Source organism: Cygnus atratus, chromosome Z (assembly GCF_013377495.2).
Source record: "Cygnus atratus isolate AKBS03 ecotype Queensland, Australia chromosome Z, CAtr_DNAZoo_HiC_assembly, whole genome shotgun sequence".
NCBI classification, from domain to species: Eukaryota; Metazoa; Chordata; class Aves; order Anseriformes; family Anatidae; genus Cygnus; species Cygnus atratus.
The window spans coordinates 24,094,510-24,107,898 of record NC_066396.1 but is presented as its reverse complement, the minus strand read 5'-3'; the positions used below and the strand labels follow the sequence as shown (position 1 = coordinate 24,107,898).

The window sequence follows — 13,389 nt, the reverse complement described above, 5'->3', positions numbered from 1 at the left end:
ATCCGTGTAGTTGAAAGCAAAAACTATCTTTGTGTTTTGTTTTTTAAACTTAGTTTGGTCATGTCATCAGATCCGGATGTCTGTTAACACAAGGAATGTTTTTAAGTAACCTCAAGCGCATCGGTTTGAGCTCTCCCAATATTCCCAAGCTCCCTAAATGGAATGGATGAGGCCAGGCTATATGCTCTTCATTGCGACTTCAAGGCTCTTCCAGAAACCCCATTCGCCCCGCTCTGCCACCTGCACAATCCCTTCAGTTACAAAAATCGGATGAGTTGAGTTCACATCAAGACCAAGCCCCCACACCGGAGCCACCTGTGCCCATTTTCACTTCAGACGCGCTCCAACTTGAGGGCTCCTCAAAGGCCGCGCTCCACCAGGGATCCCCACAGGATCTGGAGCCGTACCCAGCCCCTCGCCCCCCGGCACACACCCAGCCGGCTGCTATCCCCGGTTGGGGCCCCGCGGGCGGCCCCTTCCCCACCTCGCACCCCGACCCCCTCCGCCCCACAGCGGCCGGGCCCTGCCCCCGCCCGCCCCCTCGGTGCGGGGCAGCCCGGCCAATAGGCCCGCCGCTGCCCCTCCCCGTTAAACAGCGGTCCCGGCGCGGAGAGGCACGCCGTCCTGTCCTACCCTACCCTCCTTTCCCTTCCCTTCCCCTCCTTTGCCTGGCCCGGCTCGGCTCGGCTCGGCCCGGCCCGGCCCGCGGCCGCCATGGGGTGCGATCGCGGCGCCGCCCTGCTGCTCCTGCCGCTCGCCCTGCAGCTGTGCCCGGGCCGCGCCGCGCCGCCCGCCCCTCGAGGTAAGCGCACCGGCACCGTGCTCCCTGCCTTAATAACTCCTTTATTCGTTTAGCCTCCCCTCGCTCGCAGGCGCCTCTGGGTTTGAGCCTCCCGGCTGCTGGCTCGGGGAGGGGAACGCGGCAAGTGCCCGCCGAGCCTCCCCCCGCCCCTTCGCCCCGCAGGGGTCGCGGTGGGCAGGGGGAATCAGGTGTCGCCCTCGCTGCTCCATCAGCCGGCGTCTTTCCCCTCGAAAATCCGCAGAAATTGTGGATCTGGTGGTGTAGGGGTGCGGGCAGCCGCCTTGAGCATCCGAAGAGAGCTTTGCGGCTGCGAGGTGCAGACTTTCAAGTGAGGGGTGAACTGCTAGGCTATGGAAATGCGTCGAGAAACTCCAGTTTGTAGAGTACATCTTACACAGGAAAAAGATACTGTCTAAATCCAGCCGTGCTTTGTACAGCTGTGTGATGTACGTAGTAGGTCAGCACCTGCTTTGTTTTAGAGCGTGCATCAAGCAAGTTGCCGGCATTGTAATCAGTTATCCCTTGGCTCGGCAGGTGAAGCAGATCTACAAGAGAGGTTAATTTGGCTGAAAGCCTGCATTAAAATCACTCTTGATTAGAAATATTTCAGACAATTAGTCATCATTGTTTAAAAAACAATTCAACAAAATTAAGAGTTTTTTTTCAACAAAATGATTTTTTTTTTCCAACAAAATGAAGAAATCCAGTTTGGCAGGGCAGCAGACAGTGAAAGAGCCTGCTCTCAGCCTGTGAAATCTGTAAGCTTGTCAGTCTGAAATCATTGTAGCGGAGTCGGGGTTTCACTCAAGTTGACTAACGGGTCGCTAATTATTTTGAAAAGTGCTGAGCAGTGGTGGAGCGTTACTTATATATGTACAGTTATCATGGTTAGTTGTGACTGGAGGAGAACCCTGGAGGATTTCTGAAAGCTGGTGAAGCATGGCAGCAGCATTAAGGGAAATAAGAGTCTTTTATTTTGTGCTCTCTGCTCTCCTGTGTTGCTAACTTATTTTTTCCATGTCCCTTCCTGACATGTATTTTAGCTCATATCTTCAGAGCTAATCTTGATGTTTTTGGTCACATCTCCAAGGATTGGTTTGCAGCAGTGTCCATGTGTAGCTGATCTCTTATTACTGTTTTCATAGGAGGGTGAAATGGTCCCTTCAAACAAAAAAAGAAAGAAAGGGGGGAAAGAAGGGGGAGAAGATTTTTGGGCTGTGCTATGAGTGGTCTCAGTTCAACCTTGTGGGTACACACATTGGCACTTGTGCTCTCAGGCATGCCCAAGCCCTTGCTCTCACTGCATCAATTGAAACCAGATGCTTGTGCCCTCCAGCTTTGGCAATCCTATCTTACCAGTTTGTTTTCAAGTCTGCCTTTCCAAGGAGAGAAATGAAAAGATTAGATTCTTCTTAAAAATGAAATCTGAAATCCTTGCAGATCTTGTTCCTTCCAAACAAGCAATTGTCTCTGTAAGGTTTAAGAGCTGTCTACCTGCCAGCTCAACTTAGGGTGGAGAATGAGGTTTTCTTAACCCCACTGTTCTTCTGCTAGCCACTTCTGCTAGCACATGTGTAACTTAAAGCAGAGGATAGATTCTCACACCTCTACATGCTATTAGTGAAGATACCCCAAGAGAGGGTTCAGTAACATGCTGCCGAAGGATCCAGATCAGGCAGCATGCCTTATGGAATGCAACTATTAGGCAAACTAATTTGAGCATTCATTTAAATATACAAATTTAAAGGAATCAATTACATTTTTTGTAAGGTTAGGCAGAAGTTTGCTGGTGTCTAATCATTACTTTTGTAATACTCCCGTGTTTTGTATGAAATCAACCAACAGAACTAGAAGGACTGAACAAAACGTGATAGCTAACTTTTTTCCTGTCAGGCTTAAGTGCTGTATTCCAGTGCTCCATTTGAGGACACAGCTGTATAGTAATAGTTATTGCCTGCAAAATAGTGTTGTACAGAGTAGTGAGTTGCATTTCAGTCTTTTGTTTGAGGAACTATTTTGCTTTCTGTGGACCAAATGTGCTGAAATACCCAGCCTTTCACCACTGCTGTCTGGATCACTGGTTTCAGTGGGAGCCATGATTGTCCTGGGGTGCTGTAAATCTGAACTGAATGAAAGGGAGAGAATTTGTCCAATTCATCTTAGGTATGTTTCTTAGTTGTTTAACAACAATATACAAGGGCATGCAGGCCAAGGGCCCGATCCCTTTTGCGTAGGGTGATTTGGGTGAGGAAATTGAGTGCACCCACAGTAAGTTTGCAGATGACACCACGCTGGGGGGAAGTGTCAATCTGCTGGAGGTTAGGAAGGCCCTGCAGAGGGACCTGGACAGGTTGGGTCAATGGGCAGAGGCCAATGGGATGAGGTTCAACATGGCTAAGTGCTGGGTCCTGCAGTTTGGCCACAACAACCCCATGCAGCGCTACAGGCTTGGGGCAGAGTGGCTGAAATCTGTGCGGAGGAAAGGGATCTGGGGGTGCTGATAGATGCTTGCCTGAACATAAGCAAGCTGTGTGCCCAGGTGGCCAAGAAGGCCAATGGCATCATGGCTTGTATCAGGAATAGTGTAGCCAGCAGGACCAGGGAGGCGATCGTCCCCCTGTACTCTGCTCTGGTGAGGCCGCCCCTCAAGTGCTGTGTTAGCTTTGGGCCCCTCACTACAAGAAGGACATCGAGGCCCTGGAGCGTGTCCAGAGAAGGGCAAGGAAGCTGGTGAAGGGCCTGGAACACAAGTCCTGTGGGGAGCAGCTGAGGGAAGTGGGGTTGTTTAGTCTGGGGAAGAGGAGGCTCAGGGAAGAGACCTTATTGCTCTCTACAACTCCCTGAAAGGAAGGTGTGGGGAGCTGGGGGTCAGCCTCTTCTCACAGGTAACTAGTGACAGGACTAGAGGGAATGGCCTCAAGATGTGCCAGGGAAGGTTCAGGTTGAGAATTAAGAGACATTTCTCCTCAGAAAGAGCAGTCAGGCATTGGAACGGGTTGTCCAGGGAGGTGGTGGAGTCACCGTCCCTGGGGGTGTTCAAGGAAAAGTTGGACATGGTGCTTAGGGACATGGTTTAGTGGGTGACATTGGTGGTAGTGGGATGGTTGGACCAGATGATCTTGGAGGTCTTTTCCAGCCTTAATGATTCTGTGATTCTATGAAAATTCTCAGTAGAGTTGTAGGATCCTTGGACTCAGTGTGGGTATTGACTTGAACTATGATCTGTATTTATGCTTTTATGAGATGAAGGGAAAAACATCTTCACTTCTTTTTGAAAGTGACATCAGTGTCCAAATGAATGGATGCTTCAGAAAGAGCAATGGAAGCAGCACAAAGATGGGCTATAATTTAAGGGAATAAGGCTTACCATATGGCTGTGGGTAGGACCATGTGCCCATATCATTGTCCTCTGAGCACTCTTGAGTGCCCTTCAGCTCATGGTGTATGGAAACACTGGGTTAGTAGGATGGCCTCAGCCATCAGGTGATGGTCTGTCTCTGAGGGAAAAAGATGGCCCAGCTCTGATAGGCCTGTTGGAGTGGCAGTGGTATGCAACTGCTAAATATGCCTGTATATTTAAATAGTGCTTGTGTATAGTCATTTATCAGTCTTCGTTGGAAGGGTATAATGTATATACTGCTCTGATGGCAGCAGACTGTAGTAGTTTACCAAGAAGCCTCGTTAAATAGTTTGAGTTTGGAGACATCATGGATTCAGGAACACTGAGGAATAACCCAGCTTGTTGTTTCAGGGCCATGAGGGGGATAGCTGGCATACTTATCAGTATAATACTTAGACTCTTTGCTGATGTATTGTGCAAAAATTAAAAAGAAAAATTGGAAACAGCTTTCACTGTACCTTCAGGGTTATTTTTTTGTCAGGCCTGTCTTTCTTTGTTATCTGTGCCAGAAGGGAAAGATGAGTCTTATTTATATATTATATCTTCTCAGAAGTCAGTGAAGTGAGAAGGCGGCTATGAATATCTTATTACTTACCTGGCTCTTTAGCATTTTAATTGATGCCCTGCAAATGTCATCAAAATATTTCTTAGGATAAGCACACTGGAAATCTGTCTGAAAATTTTGATGCTGGATTCTGAATGTAATGAAAATATTCATTTGAATTTATGAAAGCAGAAATAGTTTGAAAAGCTTTCTGTTGAGGTGCATCGCAAAAGACATGAATCTTGGAGACCTACCTGGAAGTATTTGAGAACATCAATTTGAAAACTATTTCTGTTTTTCTAAATTATCAATAATTCCTTTACAAAAAAAGTCACAGAAAGGTAGCCGGTTGCAACAAAATCTATGTAATATTTTCATATTATTCACTTCTGTTTTCATATTCCTTATTTTAGGAAGGACATTTTGTGTAATTTTAGAATATCCATATGGCAATAGAGAAGTGTGCAATCTTCTACAGGGTGGTGTGGGGATTAACAACCTTCAGGTGGAGTTCTTCTCTGCTCATTATTGAATTTAAGCTGCTGTTGAAACTTTATTTTTCAGTTATTGATCTTCTTTCATATTCCAACAAGAGAGTGGTAACAAACTTCCTGCAACAAGCACTTGGCGATCCTACGCTGAATGAAGTGTTCTTGCTCTCAACATTCAAACTGCAGCCAAAGAGCACAGCCACCATATTTGGCCTGTATTCATCAACTGGAAACAGCAAGTATTTTGAGTTTATGGTAATGGGACGGATGAATAAAGGTGAGTTGTTTGGAGTAAGTAGGGGAAAACTAGTATGGGATCCGTGGTTATTGGTGTGTCACAGAGGGATGTTGAAAATAGTGCGACTGACCTTTGTGCTCGAGTCATTTCTGTTGAGGGTTGTGTCCTCTTAGCCCCTCCTCACAAGGCAAAAGTGTTGGCAACATCCACTCTCCCCTTCTGCTGCCTCCCTCTCACTGGATGCTGCTTTCTCCTGGGCAGGGAAAGCTGACCTGACAGCCAGCTGGTATCTCTGCTCTACCATACATCTTGCTTTGAGTAATGCTGAGAAAGTGGGGGTGGGGACAAAGTATTGGAGAAAGGAGTCAATTTTTTTTCCTTCTTTTCTTCCCCCTTGGGACAATCACTGGTTCTTATTACTTAGGAATGTGAGGGACAAACGCACATGCTGCCTCATGCATATGAAAGGCCAGTTCTTGTTCCATTGACCCTGGAGGTTAGCTGTGACTACGCAAGACACATTCCTAGCACTTACAGGATCTTTTGGGTGAATTAAAGTGTACGTTCTTAATTGATTGAAATTGGTTCATTAGGAGGCAGAGTAGAAACTTCAGTAAATTTTTAGAAATGGATAGTTTTCATTACTCTCTAGACCGTATCTAGGATATATTGCAATATTAAGGTTCAGTGAAAAATTATCAGATGATGTAAATTATTGTTGCTCCATTGACTTCACCACTGCTATGATAACTTGCTGCTGTCGTTATTATAGTCAGGCAGCTGACTGAGCCTATATATGAGAAACTACTGAAAAATTTCAGTTTAGATATAGGAAAATTATTCTATATGCTGAAGAAAAGCACAACTTTTATTTGGGAAATGAGTTGGATAAAACACTAGCAGTTTTATCAGGTTTACCAAAGTCCTTCTGAGGTCAGAGAATAAGAACTTTTCTGCTATGCTTTTACTGAGGGCAGGTGAGATGTGGTCACTCAGTCATAACAGTAACTGTAGTGCAGTTCCTAAAACTGTTTACTTAATTGCTAAATAAGTAATATATCACACATACTTTCTCTCTATTCCTCACTCGTGCATGCACAAAATTATGCCTGTAAATGTTATATAGGAATGCATACGTATATACACGTGTATGTAAATAATTTTAAGCTCATCACGTGTTTCAACTTGCAACAATGCCTGTGTGACTGATAGTTACTGATATGCTATAATTAACAGACCTAGGAAGCTTAATGGTGGAAAGTTGCATGGTTTCTCTTGGTTTTGTCCTCAGTATATTAGTGTTGTATTTGAGAAGTGTCTGTGACAGGATTGTAGCATACAGATGGACAACGTGAAGAAGCTTCTACTGTCAGTGACTAGTGCCATTTTTACTCTGAGTAGTTGTGGGGATCTTGTAACCTACCTGTTGTAAAGGACTGGTTGAACATAGGGAGGCTTTTCACAGCAAGTCTGTTCTACGGAGGTCTCTTTGCCTCCTTGTTATTTTAGTGCACCTTGTTTAAGACGTATGGCACTGTGCGAATAGTAGGCAGTGTTTCACAGTGTTTTCACGTGTGATTTCTCTGGAAGTGTCAAGTGTCCCATATGGCTACTTCATACAGTAAGTTAAACCGCATCCAGAAGATCATCACGTGAGCTGAAAGTATGGAGCGTGGGGGCTGTTTGTGATCCTCTCAAGGGTGGAGATCATCACTTCAGTGGTGAGCCAATGTTGGCATCTTAGCAAAACGTAAGGTTTAAATATCTGGGCTTTTGGAAGGGTGCATACAGCCATTCCTCTACATGATATTTCTGCTTATGCACCCAAGTCTTATCTAAGTAGCCCAAAGCCAGCCTCAGTTACCTTTTAAAATGCTACATATGAAAACTGCATTCCCCATGGCTTGCTGATGTTCTGTTCTTGTTATCGTAAACATGATAGTAAATATGTTCATAATACCAAAATGCTTTTTAAAGCACAAACTTTATATGAGATTTTTTTCCCTTTGATTTTTTAAGTCCGTACTGAGGTCTTGCTGGGCCCAGCATTAGCTTACCTATGTGATGTAATAACTTTTGCAATGGTTTCTATCACCATTTTATAGTCTTATTGATGCAAGATAGGTTGACTTAAGATGTTCTAGGTGTATCTGAATTGCTGGGCAACTCCTTAACTTGTTTTGATTAGACCAATGTACTTCTTGGAGGCAAATTGCAAATGAAGTCCATGGGTTTCTTATCCTTTTTGAACAAGTCCTTTCTGGAAAAAACAGTGGTAAATGCATAAAACTAATATAACTTAACAACTCTATGAAGTGATACCTACTTACTGTCAGGATTAGTAGTTTCATTGGAAGTCTGTTTCTTAAATAGAGCAGGTGAGCCACTTACCCTCAGGAATGTCAGTGTAAGAAATCTTAGCAGCAAAAAGTTAACGCAGGGGCTTGGATGGGTTAAGTCTTATGGAGGCAGTAGTCCAGCAGAAATCTCCCTTTAAAAGCCTACTCTAGTTTACCAGATGGGTATTTGGCTTTGGCTGAGGAAGGAATACTTGATTGTTCATCCAAGCCAGATTGCTGCTTGTCTTGAAACTGTTCTGGCAGGGTCTGTTCAGAGGCCTGCCACCATCTCCTCCTCCTTTAACTTACTGCTGCACTTGGTCACTATGAGTGCCGGGCCCAGATCCAAGGACCTTGCTTTTATACTACCCAGTGTGCATAATATTTACATAAGTAAAATGCCTGCAACGTACTCTGTCTTGCCAGATCTTTGAGCTGGCCAGTAAGTGCTAACTTTTAGCAAGTTACTGGTGACCTCATGCACCTTTGCGGAAATCTCAGCGCTGGCAGCATTTTGACATAGATGGCAGTGAAAACATTCCTGATATTGATCACAGCTGCTGAGGCTTTAGCAGTAGTGTAGAGTTGAAAGATGGAGACATACCCAGCCCTGTTTATGCTGGTATAAATCTGAATTATTTTAATCATTAGACCAAGCAATTAAAGATTGTCAGGCATCTTCTGAGTTATTGGGTACATGTCCCATACTAGCTGAAATAGCACGATGTCAGAGGGCACATTAGTAGTTGGAAGTTGAGAAGAAAATTTGTTACATGAGTAGAAATGGCATGAATTCAGTAAGTGTTAGATTAACGGCTTCTCTGAAGCTGGTAAGAGCTTTTCCCTCTATTCCACAATTTCTAGTCGTCCTCGTTTCAGTGTAGGCATTTCTTGAAGATCAGAGTATGTGTGAGCTCTTGCTTGATGCAGTAGTGGCAGTGCTCTGTGAACTTCAGACGGATGATGAAGAGAGCCGGCACTTAACTGCTTAGGTGCACAGTGTCTGTGCAGCTTGACTCCTCAGTGCACGGAACTGTTGCCATGAGGAAATAAAGGACATGCAGAGCTGGCGATCAGTGGCATCTTTAAACCAAGGTCTATTTAACACTGCAGAATTGTTATATGCTGTCTAGATGCTCTCAGCTCAGTGTTTCTGCAGATAGCTGTGTGCGTTCAGAGATCCAGGGAGAGATTTTTGTGGAGAGAAATAGCTAGCCGGTCTAAGAGATTTTACCTTACAGATCCTAGCTTACATATCCAATTTCCTAAGGAAGGAGACATTTTTAAAATACTATGCCATATGTAAGAGTTTTTGTTTATCTGCTGTTGAGGTTTTGATGGTGCATTTTATTTCTATTATCTGTTGTGTGAAGTATCAAATAGGTAATTAACAAAAGCCTTAAAGTAAGAGTGAGGGGGGGGGATCAGTCATCTTTAAGGATGGGGTGTTTCTTTTCTGCATTGTATTTTGTTTTCATTTCTGATTTGTTAGAGTAAAATGCAGATTATTTCCTTGGAATCGTGCTTCCTTCTGTTTCTTCAGTGATGCATTTGGATACACTGTCAGATGGCTTTGTTGAGTGCAATATGCATCACTGAAGCTGATTTTCTAGTTGTACATTTCTGCTACCAAGTATTTCTAGGACTATCAGATCTGTACCTGCCAAAGTGCTGACTGCAGGCTGCTAGCTATAACTGCTACCTTTATCACTGTTTTTTTAGCACCGTGTGTCTTTTAAGGTGATGAGTTTCATTGTTTAAGCCAGTTAAAAAGGCTTGGGCAAAGCAGTGGAAAGCATCCTACAGGCAGCAATTCCTTACAAATGGGGCGTCACACAAGAGTTCTGGTAACTCTGCTCTGAGAGTTCACATTCCATTTATTCTTACCACGTCCAGAGCAATTACAGATTTCCACAGGATCTTTCTAGATCAGACATGGATTATTTGCTACCGTCTGATAGTCATTCTGTGTTTTCGTACCAGTGGTACTTCGCTATCTGAAGAGTGATGGGAGGTTGAACTCCGTGATTTTTAGCAACGTCCAGCTGGCTGATGGGAAACCACATGCTGTCATCTTGTGGCTGAGAGGTCTGCAGCAGGAATCAAGCACAATAGAGTTGTATCTGGACTGTCTGCAAGCAGGTGCCATTCAGGACCTGCCAAAAGCATTTTCAACTCTGCCTGGGAGGTCAGCAGCAGTAGAATTGCACATCTTCCAGAAGAAGCCACAGGTGAGCAGGAAAACTGGGAGCAGGGTGAGCACTTGGAGGGACCATCAGAGATCTGCTGGATCACTGAATCCAGATCTCTGAAATAAATGTAAATAAAGTTCCCTATTGAACAGCTGAAATCTTAGCTTCACTGAACCCAGTAGTAGTTTTACCATTCATTGCAAACACAGTTTCTGGCTTTTTTTTTTTTTTTTTTTTTTAAATATAGCCTCCTTCACTTCTGTTTAGGTGCTTCCTGGGGACCGAACTTTTGTAAGCTCTTAGCTGATACAATAAGGGCAGCTCTTCATGAGCTTCTTACAGCTGTTGAGCAAGGGTGAGTAACCTGTGGCTGGTTATGTGGTTCTTCTCTTCATGATAAGCCACGTGGACTTTGAAGACAAAAGTGGCAACTTGTGTGCTGCCAGCAGAGTGTCAAAACTCCATCTGTTTCACTACAATAGCTTTTCTGCCTCTGTCTCCCAACCAGGGATTGGCATAGCCTCCTGTCAGTTCTATATCAGTAGTCCAAGGTAAACAGTATCCTCCTCCACAAGCATTTTCCATCACTGTTAATGCAAAATTTGCTTTAGGAGTTGCAAAGGCATTCTGCCCCCAGGGTGCCCCCAGCTCTGTTTCATTGCAGACTTGAAAATGGGGAATCACCAAGGAGCTTACATACTTGATATGAACGTAAACCTGTTTGAGAGGGGGAAGAAAGACTGCTTTGGATTTAGTTCAACAACAACAAATTGTGTACCACAGATATAAAAAAAAAAAAAAAAAAAAAAAACAAAAAAAAAAAACTTCCCACTACGTGAGATTATATGAATTGTAACAGTGCTGGGGGGGGGGGGAGTTTGAAATAAAAACCATAGCTATGTGAAAATCTGCAAGGCAAAAATTTGGAATTTTATTACAGTTGCAATGGTGATGGGTGATTCCTAAGGGAAGACATAGCTACATGCTTAGGAAGTAGAGATCCTCTCTGAAAAATTAATCTGCTCTTTCTGATATTTTGCATTATTCCCATTGTTGTAACAGAATTGAGCTCTCACTTTTTGTTGTGACTCCAGGTTACACTGGATGAGTTGAAGCTGGTAACTGGAGGAACACTTGCCCAAGTGGGAAACCTGCAGGACTGTTTTCTTCAGCAAATTGAACCTGCTTCTCAGTACAATGGTAAGGCCTGCAACCAGGAGTTAAAGTGGTTCATGGGGATACCAGTGCAAACAAGTCATGCTGGTGAATATTAAAAATGTGGATAAACTCTATAGAGAAGTATGCTAATTATTTGACCAAAGTATAGTCATGACAATAGTCCATGAATGTTTTAGAAATGGCTCAATTTGGAGAGAAAACAAACACTGTGTCCAGTGATAAAGAATTGTTGACATAGTGGAGAAGGAGGGTCAGATGATTAGAAGAGGCTTTTTACTGTAGTTTTGTAAGATGATACTTCTGTGATCGTGGTCTGCTAGTGTCAATTTTTGTGGGTCACCTAAATGCTCTGGAGATAGGAAGGACGAAGCACAAGGGATTGCAGGGTGTGTTGGTGCTGCAGTTACAGAGCCTGTGCATCTGTGTGGAAAAAGCCATTGCAAGGCCCCCACTAGTCCTGCCACAAGTTAGCTGACGTATTTGTTCACCTGCTGGGCCAGAAATCTGCTGCAAAACCAATTCCTTTTCTTCCTGTACTATGTATGGTGGAGACCAAGCTGGGTGGAGGGAGGAAAGGAAGGAACAGAAGCTGTTGGGATTCCTGCAGGGATACATTTCTGCTGCATGCAGTCCCGTGAGATTGCACTCTCAGGCGAGGATGCTCTCTATCTTCTCAACACAACGAACCCAGGCTAGACTGCCCCATCTGTACTCTTTCCTCGTCCCTGTCATCTGCCTTACTGCTGTGGGTGTGAGGGAACTGAATGGATTCACACTGTGTGCAATATGTTAATATGTGACAACAATGGGGGAGGGAGAATAAGTGAGTTTGAGACTTGAAATAGGATCCATGTGAAATTCCCTCTCTCACACTTTCCTGTCCTCCAGGACAGGCATTGCTACTTTAGATTAGAGTAGATTTGACGTGATTGGGTGAAAAGATGCAGAATGTTTATGTGAGAGCATTCTGGGTGCTAAATAAGAGTATAGGAATCAGTGCAGTAATATGTCTTGCCTTGCAGCTGTATAAATCCTCTGTTGTACACGCTTCTGTTTTCTTGCTCCTTAACATATGTGCAACCAGTCAAAAAAATAAAATAAAAAAAAAGTGTTTTATCATCAAAGGTCTGCTTTTCTTTTTCCATAGATCAACAGGGACTTGCACGTACACAGGAAGGGCAATTCAGTGTCTTCTCCTGGAAAATCTCACATCTTTGTGAGCAGTGTTTCCAAATTGTAGACTTGCAGCTTTCTCATTTGTCTTTTTGCTCATTAATCAATAATATGAACTGTAGCAATACAGAGAGATATTGTTTCTCTCTCTGGCTGTCTCCACCTGACTGAGCTATTTGAACTGGCAACTCAAATTCAGTTGTTTATAGCCTTCAAGTGGATTTAGTATCATGTTAAAACTAATCTAAAACAAGAAGAAAGAAACAACTCACCTAAATATATTCAAGGTCTTTATAGTCAAATCCACCAAAGGAAAAGGTACAAATGTTCCAATGGCAATATTAACTCAGCTGCCTTACACTTTATATATGCTTCACAGTGCCCTTTTACAGGAGCAATATATCAGATAACCACAATTTTGCCTTTAGCCAGAAAAAACAGCAATGCAAATGCTTAGCTGCATAGGGGTATGAGGCCTGTGTATCTTGGTAAAAGCATGATTTTCACGTTAATCAGAAAATAATGGGGAGAGCTTTGGACCTGAATAACTGTACGTGCCTTTGACTGCCTCTCTGGTCATTGCTCACTGCTGTGGCAGCAACATTCCCTCCATGCTCAGCTTGTGAGGCTGAAACACCAAATCAGTGTAGCTGAGATCTGAGAATATGATGATCAGATAGATATTGAACATGTATTTGGGTCTTTCCACATGTGCAGGAAAATACACTGCAAGACACACTGATTTTGGTAGACGAGATCAGTGTGCCACATGTAATCAGCATCAGAAAATCACTCAGGTTGGAAGATACCTTTGGAGGCCATCTGGTTCACGTAGGGTACCTGAACTTGACATAGTATGTTTTTAAAAACAAACAAAAAAAACTGTGTTGCATGAGATCAAAGGGGTATTTTTGTTGTTGTGTTTATTTTATTATCATTCTTTTCTCACCTAGCTACTGTGTACCAATATAGACCTACAGGGAAGACTATGAGCAAGAGGAGTGATAGTGTTGCATTCCCTGAATTCCCCA

The 13,389-nt window shown here is 43.6% G+C and overlaps 1 protein-coding gene across 1 annotated transcript in view; it reads left to right on the top strand.

Annotated features, from left to right (window-relative positions):
* Window positions 1–714: 714 nt before the first annotated feature.
* The window catches only part of THBS4 (thrombospondin 4), a 38,800-nt gene continuing 26,125 nt past the window's right edge, over window positions 715–13,389 (top strand). The window contains exons 1-4 of the mRNA XM_035553527.1: window positions 715–802; window positions 5,311–5,514; window positions 9,798–10,045; window positions 11,101–11,206. Coding sequence (XP_035409420.1) covers window positions 715–802; window positions 5,311–5,514; window positions 9,798–10,045; window positions 11,101–11,206 — 646 coding nt within the window. The remainder of the gene's footprint in view (window positions 803–5,310; window positions 5,515–9,797; window positions 10,046–11,100; window positions 11,207–13,389) is intronic.